Genomic DNA, 17,876 nt, shown 5'->3' with positions numbered 1-17,876 from the left:
TCACAGGACCAGGCAGTTTTCTTTAAGCAAAGGTTTATCTCCACAACTGCTGAGCTACAGCCACAAATGTCCCATCCCATGCCCCTACCGACGTTGTTTTCAAACAGGAGTACAGAAATCAACATCTCACTATGATAATTCATTCAAGTGTGGCTGTGTTGGTAGCAAAGAACATGGTAGCGACACAGATCTAAGCTCAAAGCCATTGATACATAGCACCTACCTGTGGCAGGATTTTGCCTTCCTCACAGTTAATTCCTCCAATGAAGACCATATTTGGCATCACAGGTCTGGGATACTCAAATACAAAGTCATATCGTAAAAGCCAGACAGAGCCATTTCTGTAAAGTGTTGGTAAGTGAACGTCTCTCTGAAAGAGTTCTGAAGCAAGCTCTTGGTAAGGAATGTACAGTCTCTTAAAAAGTGGCGTCTCTAAGAAGCTAATGAGCTGGTTCAACACTCGCTGGGCAAATGTCATGTGATCAGTGTGGCTGCTATAGCATCTTGGGACATAAGAAACTGGGTCTGGACATTTGCTGATAGCATTCTCTAAACCGCATGGGAATCCACGAAAGAAGTACACAGAAGGGATGGAGAGATGTTCAGCGAGGATGACTCCACATGGCAAAGCTGGATCTGTGAAAAGTGCATCAAACTGAGTCTCTTCCAGGTACTTCATGACTTCTCTGTTCCTCAGAAGGCTTTTGCAGTTAATGAAAAACATCTCAATGAGATGCATCAAGCTCCTATATGCTCCTAAAATCATGGCAGGAAAAGAGACTTCATCAAAGGGCTGGTTGCCAAACGAACGGAAACGCTGGGAAAGATCATCTGCTGTATACGGCACAGCAAATGTTTTCCTTCTGTAATACTTTGATTCTTTCATGAGCAGATTAACTTCTGGAGCCACCACAACTATCTCATGCCCTCTTTCACTGAGCTTCTCCACCACAGCACGCATGCTGAGCCAGTGACTTCCATCCTGAGGTATCACTAGCAGCCTCTTTGCCTCTCCAAAGCAGATGAGAACAAAGACAAAGCAGGCAGCACTGCCATGAAAGCGAGGCAAGGCGGAATCCATCTTCAGTGACAGCCGATATTTCTTATGTAATCATGTAACGCTACCTTTTAAATCCTGAGCAGCGTGCCGTTAACCTTGGATTTACCTGCCCATATTGTTAATGATTGGTATAAAGCACAAGGTTGCTGATTAATGAGAGTCCCTTTCCCCAGTGACACGGGTGAAATACTTGCACTGGATCAGTTAGAAATTTGGCCTGATTTTGTAGCTCGCACAAAATCTTCTTCAGACATGGGTGCCCAAAAGAATGTACCAGACATAGCTGGCCTGGTGACCTCCTTAATACAGCATGCACTTCTTCACATGTTTGTGGCGTGATCTGCTTGCTGTTCCAAATCGATCCCTGAGGGTCAAACTGCAGGCAGCACTACTCATACATATGCTTGCATCAGCTTGCTTTGTTTACCAAGTGATATTTGACAAGCGGTATGCCACATGATGTCAGTTACATGAATGATCAAACAGGAGTAATATGAACCAACTTTATTCAAACAAACTTGCTTTCAACTCCCCAACTCTCTCTATCTCTGGTCTGTTTCTGCTAACTCAGTTCCTGGTAGCTGTTCCCTTACATTTATCTCCCTGACTGCTGCCCTAAACCCTCTTTACTTAGTTCCATTATGCACTTGGAAGCTTTAAATCCAGAGCAGAAAGCTGCTCTCCCTACCCATCAAGAAGGAGCTCTTTTTTCTCTCCATGGAGTGAAAAGCAAGTTGTGGGTCATTTCGACTGGGAAAATGGCATGTTACTATGGCCATGTTTTAACTCCAAGTAGCTGCATATCTATGGCTGCTTTGCACAAAAATAAAAAACCATTATGGAATTCTAACTGTCAGGTAATTTAACCTTAAGGCTGTACATTTCACTGTACTGGGCAGAGGTGGGAGAAAAGTGAGAATGAAAATTTGCCATCAGGACCTTGGAGCCTTTGCAAAGGAGCAGCTGTCGGAGGAACTGGCCATTCAAAACAGTTTCTTGTTTTCCCCCAAACTTAATTTCATCTAATTCTGAAAAAAAAGCCTTAAAAAAGAAGACCATAGTAAAGAGGGAAGTGTAATGCTTCAGTTTTCCCAAATCAAGAAGCAGAATCTGACCCAAGCTGAACAACAGAACTTCTGAATTGGGCCAGGTCAAATTGGGCTATTTCAGAAGTGCTGAATCAATCAGGGTCAAACTGAATAATAAACTCATCAAAACTGGCTTAGGATGTATTTCATCCGTCGGCAGTAAAATACCAACAATCCTCTATTGTTTTTTAATTTATTAAATTTGTATGCCGCTCTCAATCAGGGCGGTTCACAGTATTTACAAATGCAACAGTCATCTTTTGATGTCAGGCCATGGATTACATCGGTTTCTAACCTGAATGTGAATAAAGGTTGTCTTCTTCAGTTAAAAATGCGGTTTTCTTTTTTGTGCCCACAACTCCAGCCTAGGTAGAATAAGAAAGCCATGTAGAATGAGAACGAAGCCCACCGAGTCATCAAGTCCAACTGCTGAACGCCTGGCCTACAGTAGGAATCCAACCTACTTCCTTCAAAGGAAGAAGTACCACAAAGGAATACAGGGCATACAACTGGAATCATTTTAGCATTTTTAAGTCAATCATATTTATTTATTTATTTATTTCACGTTTATTAGTTCAGAATGTCACTGCTGTTTAGATAGGCTTTATTTCCCCTGGGGCCAAAAACCCAGTTTGCACCCCCTACCCACCCATCCAAGCATTTGTGTACACACACACACACACACACACACACACACACACACAGGCTGGGAGTCTCAGTGGTGCCCCTCTGGAGGCTTCACCTGGGGCAAAAAACCTGTCTAACCCTGCTCCCCGCCCCCATAGCTATGGCTTTAGGTACCTTTAGCATTTCCACACTTATCACAAGAGATCAGGACTGGCGTGCTCCACCTAAAAACCCCTCAAGCCCCATTACCTAATTTAATTAAGATATTTATATTTGATCACTTTGACTATAATTGGAGAAAGGGAGCCAGAGGTAACTGCAAAGTGGATAGATCAAGAAGTATTCGATCCTCTGTCCATAACAATGGAAATGGGTCCTTTAAAATGTGTGTTTGCAATGGAATTTGTATGTCAGTATAATTTGTATCTTCTTCTTTCTTTTTTTTATAAATATTTATTAGATTTTCCAATTTTATACAAACACAAAAAGAAAAAAGAAAAAAAAGAAAAATATTAAAAACAAGTCAATTTCAGTAACAATTTTTCAATAACATGTTTCTTTGACTTCCTCATACCTCCCCTTCTTGTTTTCTAGTTCAATTTGTTAATCCAGCAAATCCTAATCTCTTAACATTCCTTTTAAAGTAACGCCTTATTTTCCACTCAACTTTTTTAATTTAATGACTTAAACAATTTTAATCCCTATTATCTTTATCATAACAGCTAGAGACCACAAAAGTTCAATCCAACATCTTTTCAGAGTTCATTAATTTTGTAGTATTTCTGTAAATAGTCCTTAAATTTCTTCCAATCTTCTTCTGCCGACTCTTCTCCCTGGTCGCGGATTCTGCCAGTCATTTCTGCCAGTCCCATACAGTCAATCAACTTCATCTGCCATTCTTCCAGAGTGGGTAGATCTTGAGTCTTCCAGTGCTTTGCTATAAGTATTCTTGCTGCCGTTGTAGCATACATAAAAAAAGTTCTGTCCTTCTTTGGCACCAAATGGCCGACTATGCCCAAGAGAAAAGCCTCTGGTTTTTTCAAGAAGGTATACTTAAATACCTTTTTCATTTCATTATAAATCATTTCCCAGAAAGCCTTAATCTTTGGGCACGTCCACCAAAGGTGAAAGAATGTACCTTCAACCTCCTTACATTTCCAGCATTTATTATCGGGCAAATGATATATTTTTGCAAGCTTGACTGGGGTCATGTACCACCTGTATATCATTTTCATAATATTTTCTCTTAAGGCATTACATGCCGTAAATTTCATACCTGTGGTCCATAACTGTTCCCAGTCAGCAAACATAATGTTGTGTCCAAGATCTTGTGCCCATTTAATCATAGCTGACTTAACCGTTTCATCCTGTGTATTCCATTTCAGCAGCAAGTTATACATTTTTGACATAATTTTAGTTTTAGGTTCTAGCACTTCTGTTTCTAATTTAGATTTTTCCACCTGGAAGACTAATTTGTATCTTCTTCATGGGAACCCTGCAGACGTATCTAATGGACATTAGACTTGCAGTTTATTAGGAATTCCAGATGTTCACGGTTGCCAGAAACAGACTGGTAGCCAGTGGAGCTGCTATAATAATGGAGTCATGTGCTCCTTATTACCAGCCCGTCAACAGTTTGTTTGTGCCTCTTAGGGCCAGTTGAAGTTTCTGACTACATTTCAAAGGCAACCCCGCAGTAATCCAAACAGGATGTAACTAAGATGTGTCATTGTGGCCAGATCAGACTACAGGAATGGGCACAGATTGTGCACAAATTTTAACTGTGCAAATACATTTCTGGCCACCACAGAAACCTGGGTATGCAGACTCAGGGCTGAATCTACTCATACATCTGGGTCTACATGCTCAAGTCCAACCGGCTGCAACACATCCAACAAAACATACTCCAACAGCACAATATGTCTATTCAGAAGTTAGTCCCATTGAGCTCTCCCAGCAATTACACAGAAGACCCTGGCAACTCTGATATAGTTTCTATGCGGCCAGTCACCCATGCAACTATAAACCCATATTTATTAACACATATTTATCCACACATACATGCTACTTTCAAAAACTGGTGGTGTTGAAAATTTTCCACTGCTGTACTTTTCCATTTAAAAATGAATTTCTAAAAATGAATAGTTTTGTTAACCTAATTGGTCATGTAATGAATGGAAACAGTCAAATTGAGCAGTTTCTGCTTGTAATAAACTTTTTCAGGTGTCTGTCTTTAGGAACCACACTTGCATGTATTATATATAGCCAAGCCGACTTTAATGTATTTTTAGGAACCATCAGTTGTAGAATTTCAGGATGGTCCTCTGACCATTTAGTTTCTAAAAACGCACACACTAAAAGATACAAAGTTGCAGAGCGAAATGAAATGGAAGTGAACATCATAAGTGACACTTTTGGCACATTATAAAATTAGTATGATAACCATTAAAAGACATTTTAGGAAGTGTATGCTAATGGGTTGTATATCTTAAAATATTTTCAAATTTTCAAAACACCTTTTTTAATTGTCTTAAAATATTATAATAAAATGATATCTTATTTGTTATACTTCTATTTCTGTTTATAGTTTTAATAATGCATTCCAATAAAAATGCTTAACAGTGGTCTAAGAATATTTTTAAGTATTCTAAATAAAAATTAAAGCTTTGAATTTGTTTAGATGTGATATTAAAAAATATGAAGTATGTTTTCTTGAATTTCCAACTTACCTACTTCTGACCATGTGTGGTAGTGATAACAGCTCTGAGTTTGCCCCAGGGGTCAGAATGGGCAGGTCAGAGTACTGATCACCTCCACCTGTTATTGATGTCAATGCTCTTCATACCAAGTTCTCAATTGGATATGGCAGATCTTGTAGGAAGACACAAGTCTGAGGAGCAATTTTAATTTCTGTTAATGTCCCATGATGGTGTCTCCTGCTTGAAAGGAATGTTGATGCAAGATGGTGCTCACTTCCTTCAGGGAGCAACAAAAGGGTAGGACATTTCCTCATCTCGCCCATCTTCTTCAGTCCCACTATTCTGGCTTCTAAAAGCGGCCACTTTTGCACCCGCTGCCATAAGCTCCTGGACGGGGTTCCTTCTCATTGTCCCAAGACCTGACGTGCAGCCACTCTTTTTTGCCAGTTGAAAGAGGCATGCAGTCTTGTTAATCTGAATGCATACTGCAGTTGCTAATCCCTGAATCAAAAAGGCATGTACTTACAAGGTGACTCTGGAGGAGGCCCAGGAGAGTGTATTGTCCCTCTGTCCCCCTGCTTGCCATGGGTCTCTCTCTGCCTTCAGAAAAGGCAGTGGAATTACCAGAGCAGTAGAAGGAAGCACAAGGGACGCGGGTGGCGCTGTGGGTAAAACCTCAGTGCCTAGGACTTGCCGATTGCATGGTCGACGGTTCGAATCCCCGCGGCGGGGTGAGCTCCCGTCATTCGGTCCCAGCTCCTGCCCACCTAGCAGTTCAAAAGCACTCTTAAGTACAAGTAGATAAATAGGTACCGCTTTATAGTGGGAAGGTAAACGGCGTTTCCGTGTGCTGCACTGGTGCTGGCTCGCCAGCTGCAGCTTCATCACGCTGGCCACGTGACCCGGAAGTGTCTTCGGACAGCGCTGGCTCCCGGCCTCTTAAGTGAGATGGGCGCACAACCCTAGAGTCGGACACGACTGGCCCGTACGGGCAGGGGTACCTTTACCTTTACCTTACATGCTACTTTCAGAAAACCTTTACCCATCAGCATCCTCCCTGCCTCCCTTCCAATCACAGCAATTTAAAACTCCCTTCCACCTCACTTATTCTTTGTTTATTTCTCTTTTCTTTCCCTTTCTCCCCCTGCAGTTAGTCTTTCAAAAAAGGTCACATTTCCCCATTAGTCTAATTGTTCTGCAGGAAGGGTGTGATTTTGGAGGTAGCTGCCGCTGTCTCATAATCCTGTGCCTCATCCTGGCGCAGCAATTTGGGGGAAGTTCCCATGTACTGAGACTAATTGCCAAGTGGGGTGCAGTTAGGGGGAGATGGCAACAAATGGGGAGAAAGTTAAGGCTTTTCTCCCCAGCTGCAGAAGACGGGGCCAGTAGACTAGGAGAAAATGTCCCACCCACACTTCTTTGGCTTTCGTGCTTCACTTTACACTTGCTTACATTGAATGCAATCTCTTTTTGTTTTCATCACACTGAAGGTTTTGTAGCATTAGCAAACTTGCCTATTTCACTGCTCCTTCAATGACCCTCAAAGCACATGTTCTCCCACCTTGTGGGCTCTAAGTATGCACAGCATAAGCCAAGGGATATAGCCCCATTTGATTCCCCTGTATAGTAAGCCCACAACTTACTCACATTTAACTTATGCGCATTCAGCTTAATTCACTTGGCAATGAATGAAGAAATAGGGGGCAGAAGGAGGGAATAAAAAGGGGAGGGAAAAAGTACTTTGGCAATACCACCTGCCATTGTATATTGACTATTCATGGTTTTAGCTTTAGGCACAATCCCTGAAATGTACCCTGTGTAAGCTGCAGGCCTACTGTATACTGGTGCGCTGTGACTGGGTGTCAAGTTGCACAATATCCTATCATCCATCATAGTAACACATGCAGGAATGTACTGGCAGGTAGTGGGGGCTGTCACTCCTTATCGGGGCATTAAGTACTTGCTACCCCAACTCTTTAGACCAGAGCTTTCCTTATGGGTATTGCGACACGTTAGAGTCCACCTGATTCCTGAGTGAGGTAACATGATTGGCCATCCCTTACTGGGGGCTGCAGGTCTGCAGTTAGGCTGCCAAAGTCTAAAATAAAAATTTGCCCCCATTTTCTGTTCCTTCTCACACTATCCCCTTGGTTCACAATTCTCTGTTTTATCTGGAAATGATCCCGGGCAAGAGCTAACAGGTTAGGACAGGATGCATTTCTCAGTTCCAGTCAACACCCCCTACTGAAATGCAGAGGAGAATGCCCCAGACTTTTTCTGCTGACTTGACAGCTGAACTTGGAAGAGCTAAAGTCATGTGTTCCCCGTTTGATAATTCAATCAAAACCACACTGTATCACTTATCAGTTGGCTACTGAAACCTCTGTGACCTCCCAATAAGGCTGCAAACACAATTAAAGCTCCCCTCACAAAGAATCCTGGGAACTGTAGTTTGTTAATCACAGAGCTACAGCTCCCAGCACACTTAATCAATCACAGTTTCCAGGTTTATTTTTCCGGGGGGGGGGGGGTGTGTGTGCTTGAAATGTACGCATCCATCTAGAGTCAAGCATTCCCTGTTGTCAAGGACATCTCTTTAATTCTTTCCTTTTCTGCACCTTGATACTTCATTGCAAATGCATTTAGTTCGTTTCTTTTTTCTTTCTAAGACTATAACTGAGCTTAGACTTCTGAAACCAGTGTATTTTTAGGGGAGCAGTTAGTGACATAAACCCAGGCAGGCTGACTCTCTTGAGTCTCCTTGCTTTGAGCCCCCAACCCTGTAGCTGCTCATCATGTGATCCTTGCCCAGTAAAACATTGTGCTCAAGGAATGCCTTCCTTTTTAGATTCACCCAGGCACTCTTGTTACCCCTCCATTTTGACATGTTTCTCATATAGTTTGTAAAGAAGGCCAGGGATATAACTGCACACATACCCATTTCTTCTATTTCTCTCTCCTCCTTCTCCCCAGCTTCTACTACACTGCTCTTTTTAATCTGATCCAGTTCTCTGTAGGGGTGTTGGTTTGTATCGTATTCAAATAACACCTTTTTCATCCCCCCCCCACCCTTAACCATCCCTCCTGAATAACAGTGTAGCTTGCATGGGGCCTATTAAAGAGGTTGCAACTAACTTGTGACATAAAAATATAATAACAGTTAAAAGTCACAAATGAAATGGAAAACAGTAGATATAGTTTATACACTATCCCTCAATATAAACAAGCACCAGAAATGCAATTTTGACAAACCCCTGCTGTAACAAGTCAATACGGCCATGTTTCTCAGATCAAATAATCACAGGACCAGGCAGTTTTCTTTAAGCAAAGGTTTATCTCCACAACTGCTGAGCTACAGCCACAAATGTCCCATCCCATGCCCCTACCGACGTTGTTTTCAAACAGGAGTACAGAAATCAACATCTCACGATGATAATTCATTCAAGTGTGGCTGTGTTGGTAGCAAAGAACATGGTGGCGACACAGATCTAAGCTCAAGGCCATTGATACATGACACCTACCTGTGGCAGGATTTTGCCTTCCTTACAGTTAATTCCTCCAATGAAGACCATATTTGGCATCACAGGTCTGGGATACTCAAATACAAAGTCATATCGTAAAAGCCAGACAGAGCCATTTCTGTAAAGTGTTGGTAAGTGAACGTCTCTCTGAAAGAGTTCTGAAGCAAGCTCTTGGTAAGGAATGTACAGTCTCTTAAAAAGTGGCGTCTCTAAGAAGCTAATGAGCTGGTTCAACACTCGCTGGGCAAATGTCATGTGATCAGTGTGGCTGCTATAGCATCTTGGGACATAAGAAACTGGGTCTGGACATTTGCTGATCGCATTCTCTAAACCGCATGGGAATCCACGAAAGAAGTACACAGAAGGGATGGAGAGATGTTCAGCGAGGATGACTCCACATGGCAAAGCTGGATCTGTGAAAAGCGCATCAAACTGAGTCTCTTCCAGGTACTTCATGACTTCTCTGTTCCTCAGAAGGCTTTTGCAGTTAATGAAAAACATCTCACTGAGATGCATCAAGCTCCTATATGCTCCTAAAATCATGGCAGGAAAAGAGACTTCATCAAAGGGCTGGTTGCCAAACGAACGGAAACGCTGGGAAAGATCATCTGCTGTATACGGCACAGCAAATGTTTTCCTTGTGTAATACTTTGATTCTTTCATGAGCAGATTAACTTCTGGAGCCACCACAACTATCTCATGCCCTCTTTCACTGAGCTTCTCCACCACAGCACGCATGCTGAGCCAGTGACTTCCATCCTGAGGTATCACTAGCAGCCTCTTTGCCTCTCCAAAGCAGATGAGAACAAAGACAAAGCAGGCAGCACTGCCATGAAAGCGAGGCAAGGCGGAATCCATCTTCAGTGACAGCCTATATTTGTTATGTAATCATGTAACGCTACCTTTTAAATCCTGAGCAGCGTGCCGTTAACCTTGGATTTACCTGCCCATATTGTTAATGATTGGTATAAAGCACAAGGTTGCTGATTAATGAGCGTCCCTTTCCCCAGTGACACGGGTGAAATACTTGCACTGGATCAGTTAGAAATTTGGCCTGATTTTGTAGCTCGCACAAAATCTTCTTCAGACATGGGTGCCCAAAAGAATGTACCAGACATGGCTGGCCTGGTGACCTCCTTAATACAGCATGCACTTCTTCACATGTTTGTGGCGTGATCTGCTTGCTGTTCCAAATCGATCCCTGAGGGTCAAACTGCAGGCAGCACTACTCATACATATGCTTGCATCAGCTTGCTTTGTTTACCAAGTGATATTTGACAAGCGGTATGCCACATGATGTCAGTTACATGAATGATCAAACAGGAGTAATATGAACCAACTTTATTCAAACAAACTTGCTTTCAACTCCCCAACTCTCTCTATCTCCGGTCTGTTTCTGCTAACTCAGTTCCTGGTACCTGTTCCCTTACATTTATCTCCCTGACTGCTGCCCTAAACCCTCTTTACTTAGTTCCATTATGCACTTGGAAGCTTTAAATCCAGAGCAGAAAGCTGCTCTCCCTACCCATCAAGAAGGAGCTCTTTTTTCTCTCCATGGAGTGAAAAGCAAGTTGTGGGTCATTTCGACTGGAAAAATGGTATGTTAGTATGGCCATGTTTTAACTCCAAGTAGCTGCATATCTATGGCTGCTTTGCACAAAAATAAAAAACCATTATGGAATTCTAACTGTCAGGTAATTTAACCTTAAGGCTGTACATTTCACTGTACTGGGCAGAGGTGGGAGAAAAGTGAGAATGAAAATTTGCCATCAGGACCTTGGAGCCTTTGCAAAGGAGCAGCTGTCGGAGGAAATGGCCATTCAAAACAGTTTCTTGTTTCCCCCCAAACTTAATTTCATCTAATTCTGAAAAAAAAGCCTTAAAAAAGAAGACCATAGTAAAGAGGGAAGTGTATTGCTTCAGTTTTCCCAAATCAAGAAGCAGAATCTGACCCAAGCTGAACAACAGAACTTCTGAATTGGGCCAGGTCAAATTGGGCTATTTCAGAAGTGCTGAATCAATCAGGGTCAAACTGAATAATAAACTCATCAAAACTGGCTTAGGATGTATTTCATCCGTCGGCAGTAAAATACCAACAATCCTCTATTGTTTTTTAATTTATTAAATTTGTATGCTGCTCTCAATCAGGGCGGTTCATAGTATTTACAAATGCAACAGTCATCTTTTGATGTCAGGCCATGGATTACATCGGTTTCTAACCTGAATGTGAAATAAAGGTTGTCTTCTTCAGTTAAAAATGCGGTTTTTTTTTTTGTGCCCACAACTCCAGCCTAGGTAGAATAAGAAAGCCATGTAGAATGAGAACGAAGCCCACCGAGTCATCAAGTCCAACTGCTGAACGCCTGGCCTACAGTAGGAATCCAACCTATACCTTATCAAAGGAAGAAGTACCACAAAGGAATACAGGGCATACAACTGGAATCATTTTAGCATTTTTAAGTCAATCATATTTATTTATTTATTTCACGTTTATTAGTTCAGAATGTCACTGCTGTTTAGATAGGCTTTATTTCCCCTGGGGCCAAAAACCCAGTTTGCACCCCCTACCCACCCATCCAAGCATTTGTGTGTACACACACACACACACACACACACACACACACACAGGCTAGGAGCCTCAGTGGTGCCCCTCTGGAGGCTTCACCTGGGGCAAAAAACCTGTCTAACCCTGCTCCCCCCCCCCCATAGCTATGGCTTTAGGTACCTTTAGCATTTCCACACTTATCACAAGAGATCAGGACTGGCGTGCTCCACCTAAAAACCCCTCAAGCCCCATTACCTAATTTAATTAAGATATTTATATTTGATCACTTTGACTATAATTGGAGAAAAGGAGCCAGAGGTAACTGCAAAGTGGATAGATCAAGAAGTATTCGATCCTCTGTCCATAACAATGGAAATGGGTCCTTTAAAATGTGTGTTTGCAATGGAATTTGTATGTCAGTATAATTTGTATCTTCTTCATGGGAACCCTGTAGACGTATCTAATGGACATTAGACTTGCAGTTTATTAGGAATTCCAGATGTTCACGGTTGCCAGAAACAGACTGGTAGCCAGTTGAGCTGCTATAATAATGGAGTCATGTGCTCCTTATTACCAGCCCATCAACAGTTTGTTTGCGCCTCTTAGGGCCAGTTGAAGTTTCTGACTACATTTCAAAGGCAACCCCGCAGTAATCCAAACAGGATGTAACTAAGATGTGTCATTGTGGCCAGATCAGACTACAGGAATGGGCACAGATTGTGCACAAATTTTAACTGTGCAAATACATTTCTGGCCACCACAGAAACCTGGGTATGCAGACTCAGGGCTGAATCTACTCATACATCTGGGTCTACATGCTCAAGTCCAACCGGCTGCAACACATCCAACAAAACATACTCCAACAGCACAATATGTCTATTCAGAAGTTAGTCCCATTGAGCTCTCCCAGCAATTACACAGAAGACCCTGGCAACTCTGATATAGTTTCTATGCAGCCAGTCACCCATGCAACTATAAACCAGACTTTTACCTAGTTCACAAAGTGTAATCAGAACATTCTTTTATAATATACCCCTAGCATCCTATGTGTGTTTACCTGGAAGTAAGTTTCACTTAATTAAATGTAACTTACTCGTGATCAGCTGCAACATTAGTTTTGGAGCCATGTCTTAAATTCTATCACTTTGTGTATTCTAAACGGTTTGATTTCATTTGCAATGTTATCTGGATGATGTTCCATTCATTATGGAAATAACGCAAATCTAACCCTCATGACTGACGTTCACAATGTGCAATTTATTATTCATATCCTTTATGTGTACTATTACATGCACAAGCACTTCTTACTTAAATGCAATTTTAATTTTTATCCTTAAAGAATTTGTGAATAAAAAGTAATGGACGTACCTGTGGCAGGATTTTGCCTTCTTCACAATTTATCCCTCCAATGAAGACCATACCTGGCATCACAGGTCTGGGATACTCAAATACAAAGTCGTACCGTAAAAGCCAGACAGAGCCATTTCTGTAAAGTGTTGGTAAGTGAACATCTCTTTGTAGAAATTCTGAAGCAATATCTTCATACTTATTATACAGAGTTTTAAAAAGTGATGTTTCTACAGAATTGACAAACAGATTAATCATACGTTGGATGAAAGTCATTTGGTCTGTGTACCTGGTATAGCATCTTGGGATATAGGAAGTTGGGTTTGGAGATTTACAAATTGCATGCTCTAAACTGCATGGGAATCCACGAAAGAAGTACACGGAAGGGATGGAAAGATGTTCAGCGAGGATGACTCCGCATGGCAAAGCTGGATCTGTGAAAAGCGCATCAAACTGAGTCTCTTCCAGGTACTTGATGATTTCTTTGTTCCTCAGAAGGCTGTCACAGTTGTAGAAAAACATATTTATTATATACATGTTGTTCTGATATTCTTGAAGAATTGTGTAAGGAAAAGAAACCTTACGGAAAAGGTTGGAAGCAAACTTTCGAAATCCAGCATCGAGATCTGCTTTTTTGTATGGCACTGGGTAGGTTTTCTGTTTATAATGCTTTGATTCCTTTAAGAGCAAATTAATTTCTGGTGCCACCACTGTTACCTCATGACCCTTTTCACTGAGCTTCTTGACCACAGCATTCATGCTGAGCCAGTGACTTCCATCTTGAGGTATCACCAGCAGCTTCCCAGTTTCAGTAAAGTTAATGACAGCAATCAAAAACAGAAGCCATGCAGTCAAGTGGATAGGCCGATGAAAAAGATAAGCCATCTCTTCATCCAGAAAAGGTCTGTCAATAAGAGGAAACCCTTGTGTATTTCTGTATTGTGTACTTGTTTAGCGCAGGAATAAAAAAACTAATCTTGCTTTAGTCTGTAAGCCAGATATTCTACCTGTCTGCATTAATCATTAGTCCAACGTGATCTGCTGAAAGTTCATGGCCATGAAAGCCCTCCTGTTTGCCCTGAGAATGAAGCACCACAAGCAATGGTGCAATGCTACAGCTCATTTATGAACTAACAAAAGGAAGGATCAGGAAAGGAAGTGATAGGCTAATCTGAAGTGCAAAGTAGTAAAAACAGGTTTTGTAACAGCTAGGGAAAGCTGCTGATAAGAGACATGACAGTTCAGAGACCAGATCAAAATGTGATTATAAACTCTGGTTTTGTGATACGTCTGTAAAGGAAGGGGGGCTGGATGAGAGCCAACAACCTGAAGCTCAGTCTGGATAAGATTGAGGCTCTGTGAGTGGGCGATTCCCTAAACCAGATGGATAGAAGGCTGCCTGCTATAGATGGGGTGCCTTCCATCAGCTTCAGCTGGTAGCCCAGCTGTGCCCCTATCTGGACAGAGACAGCCTAACTCCTGCCGCCTGTACTCTAGTTAGTGTCTTCTTCATTAGATTATTACATGTTATACGTAGGGCTGCCTCTGAAGACAGTTCAGAAACTTCAGAATTTGGCAGCTAGGTTGCTCACCAGGGCAAGATGGCTTGAGCATATTACGCCAATCCTGGTCCGACTGCACTGGCTGCCAATTAGTTTCCAGGCCTAATTCAAAGTGCAGCTTTTGGCCTATAAAGCCTTAAACGGCTCAGGACTGCAATTCCCCAAGGACCATGTCTCTCCATATGAACCAACCCAGACCCTGAAATCCTCATTTGAGGCCCATTTTTGTGTGCCCCCTCCATGAGATTTGTGGAATCTTTAGGCACCAGGCAAAAACGCTACTCCTTAACCAGGCCTTTGGCTGCTTAACATTCTATGCCCTTTTAAGTGTGGGATGGGAGTTATTGGTTTGTTTTTCTTACGTATTTTATGCTCTCATTTTGTATTTCTATGTTCTGAATCGCCCTGTGATCTTCCGATAAAGGACGGTATACAAATTTAATAAATAATAATTAAAACATAGCTTATGATCATCAGTAGCAGAAACTGTGATTTTGAATACGGGTTTAAACCATGTTTTGTGCTTACTTTGGTCGGGTGAAATATCAGTCATAGCTGTCAACTTTCAGATTTGAAAATAAGGGATCAGCAGCCTCACCTGTCCCGGAGACAGTGTACGGGATTTCTAACAATCCGGGATAGCAGCGGAAAGCGATGCTGAAATAAGGGAATTTCCCGCAAAAAAGGGGAACATTGACAGCTATGATTAGAGTTGATATGCCATAGTTTTGTCTGTTGGTCTGCCTCTGTGCTAGGAAACTGGAGTGTTTCACAGACAAAAAGCTGTTAACTATGGACATGCTCAGAGGTTAGCTTAAACTAAGTTCTGCTGCAAAATCAGCTCAGACCAAGGGCCAAACTACACATGACAATGGGAGATTTGACACACTGGAGATGAGATGTGTGTGTGTAAAACCTAAGCTATACTTCTCAAAGTTTGGTAATCTAAACTGGATTTTGAGGGCTCAGGCCTCACTTCAGAGTAGTTGATTGGGCTTGGTGTGCTTATGTAAAAGGAAGTAGCTCCCCAGAATAAATTAGATTACCAGTATGGAGCACCTATACACATACAGCTAACTTGTCACTGAATGTGTATGTGTTATATATGAGCAGTGGAGGCAGCAGGGCACATAATCTCAGGGGCTATAACTTTTTTCATGTGTAGTAAACACGTGGAAGCAAAGCTTAAAAAGATCTACCGTATATAAAAGTTAAGCAGTCTTCAATTTGAGTTAATGAAATTTCATGGAGTCTAGTGTGTTTTGTGTGCCATGAAAAAGTAGAGAGATTTCTGACTCCTGCCTTTTCGCTCTTAAAATGGATCTTCTGCATGATATTAGAGGGGAACTACCTACCAATTATACTAGCTAATAGGGCTGTGCATAAATAATAAAATAAAGATATTCACCTTCGAACTCACTTTTGTTTGCTCAGATAACAGGTTGCTGAGATGACAGGTTGCCTCAGCATGATTTGACATTATGTGGTTTGCATCTGAGGTGAAATGTCACCTCATTTTCTGAAGCTCCTGATTACTTCCTCCTGGACTATAATTGGAAAATTAATAAATATTTATAAACTTACAACATTTCTGATAGAATTGGATGAAATTTGGAGCATAGTACCCATTCAGACAGAATGAAGCCTGTCAAATTTCATATTAATAGGTGGGTTTTTGTTGCTGTACAGGGCATCTTTAACCTTTGTGTGTTACTTAAAGGGAAAAAGCAATTAATTCCTGTAACATTTTTATTTCTTGACAAAATTATTAGAAATAAATAGAAGTTTTTGTGCTGGGTTGGGTGCCTTTAACATTTTTAAAGGGAAGCAACTTTCCCCCCTGTGGTCAATGTTATGTGACTGCTACATCAACATGCAGTGTTTTAGGGTACACAATAAAAATTAAAAATAACCCTCCTCACTTCTAAGCCTCACTTCATTATAAAGGTGTTTTGGTCTTCATTTCTTAGCCAAGATGGCTGGCTCATCACTTTGGCTTTATTTCAAAAGCAGGTTATTTTTGAGCTATTTCTAGTACGCTAGCAGGTGTCTTTCTCTCTTACGACCCCACTCTCTGCCCTTACCTGCCTGATAGGTCCAGAGGTACTGAACACAGGATTAATGCATTCAAGCTTACCTCTGGAATGTCATAGTGCATCAGTTACTACAGGACAGTATTTTGTTTTTCCCATTACCATCATCTACTCCCTCTTTTCTGCATTTACTGTCCATGCACACAAGTAGTACAAGTGATATTTCCCAGTATAATTGCATTCCTAGTCATTGCTTTCCAATGTTTTCTTTCCAAGTAAATATGCACAGGATTGGGCTACCATGTTTTAAATACTGTCAAGCAGATAAAGAACAATACAACTTTTAGAAAACATCTGAAGGCAGCCCTGTGTTGGGAAGTTTTTAATGTTGGATGTTTTATTTTGTTTTATATATTCTGTAAGCCTCCCAGAGTGGGGAAACCACTCTTGGGCAGGATATTATTGTTGTTGTTGTTGTCTTTCTAATCCTGTCTGTCTTCTCTTGGCCAGCAATGATGAAGAGGACATGTCTTCATGCAACTTAAAACAAACAGTGCATTAGGTAAGACTAAATTCTTGAAGTGACTATTTTGCAAATGAAGCCAGCAGTTTCTGTATCTGATTAATTAATATCAATCGTTCGTACAAATGGGAGCACATGGCTGGTCCAGAACATTTTGCTGCCTGAATTGAAGGGCAAAATGGCACTCTCTTCATTCATGCTGCAGAATAGGCACAAAAGTTATAGTTCTTTTAAGGTGAGCATATTTCAAAGGAACGGATTAAGATAAAAGGTCCTCTATTTACCTCTGACTGTACTAATATCTGACTAGCAATTAAACATTGGTTAGATATCACACTGTTGCCTTGCATCAGGACTTTAGTAGATATCTCCCTGAAATTGGATCAAATGTTAAAACAACAGACTTTGAACTGATTACCTCCCTATGGATAGGAAGAAATGCATTTAAAATTCAAGCTGATTGTGCTGATTCATGCTAGGTTAATCTGTTAACTCAATTTTATAGTGGCTATTCTCAAGCTATATTAACTAGAACTTGTTCTTTCATCATCCTGTTCTTTATTGTTTTAAACAGCTTTTGTAAAATGTGTACCTTCACCTCTAAACTGGGTAAACAAGCTAGCTCCAGAGCTATCTTTTATATCCAACACCCCCCCCCCCCAACTGGAGATTGTTAATCAGTAAGAAATTGTACCAGAGTTCTGAGAAAAATTTAAAAAGTTGCTGAATATTTTATATACTGTATAGAAAAAGAGATGTCCAAGTCTCAATGCTATCTAGAAACAATGTGTTCTGATCTGAAAGTCCTGGATGATTTCACTGCCATGCAATAAGTACAGCCAAGAACACCAAGTAGGGTGCCTCCCCCCCC

General features: G+C 41.3%; 2 protein-coding genes and 1 long non-coding RNA gene across 4 annotated transcripts in view; all 3 read right to left on the bottom strand.

Annotated features, from left to right (window-relative positions):
* Positions 1-13,852, bottom strand: part of LOC310770136 (UDP-glucuronosyltransferase 1A6-like) — a 54,266-nt gene extending 40,414 nt beyond the window's left edge. Inside the window, exon 1 of one of the 2 annotated variants that reach the window (XM_083630508.1) lies at positions 12,909-13,852. In XM_083630508.1, the coding sequence (XP_083486634.1) occupies positions 12,909-13,772 (864 nt within the window). In that variant the 5' untranslated portion in view covers positions 13,773-13,852. Of the gene's footprint in view, positions 1-223; positions 1,436-12,908 lie in introns of those variants that run through there. The other variant, XM_083630509.1, reaches the window with a different exon arrangement.
* Positions 1-17,876, bottom strand: part of LOC310743599 — a 265,247-nt gene that overhangs the window by 199,785 nt on the left and 47,586 nt on the right. The gene's annotated exons all lie outside the window — the stretch shown is intronic.
* Positions 2,375-9,875, bottom strand: LOC310742856 (UDP-glucuronosyltransferase 1A6-like). Its single transcript, XM_083572462.1, has 2 exons — positions 8,996-9,875; positions 2,375-2,590 (listed from the first exon to the last, which is right to left on the bottom strand). Exons 1-2 carry the CDS (start codon positions 9,851-9,853, stop codon positions 2,474-2,476), a joined length of 975 nt encoding a protein of 324 aa, XP_083428588.1. The 5' UTR covers positions 9,854-9,875; the 3' UTR covers positions 2,375-2,473.

The sequence above is a fragment of the Podarcis filfolensis genome (assembly GCF_964270895.1).
Source record: "Podarcis filfolensis genome assembly, chromosome: 1".
In the NCBI taxonomy this organism is placed as follows: domain Eukaryota; kingdom Metazoa; phylum Chordata; class Lepidosauria; order Squamata; family Lacertidae; genus Podarcis; species Podarcis filfolensis.
The sequence above is the reverse complement of the archived record's forward strand: the minus strand, read 5'-3'. Positions and strand labels throughout refer to the sequence as shown.

Coding starts and splice junctions, on each gene's coding strand:
- LOC310742856 (XM_083572462.1), bottom strand. CDS start 9,853: ATGGATTCCGCCTTGCCTCGCTTTCATGGCAGTGCTGCCTGCTTTGTC. Junction 2,591..8,995: donor AAGGCAAAATCCTGCCACAG/GTAGGTGTCATG, acceptor TTCCTACTGTAG/GCCAGGCGTTCAGCAGTTGG.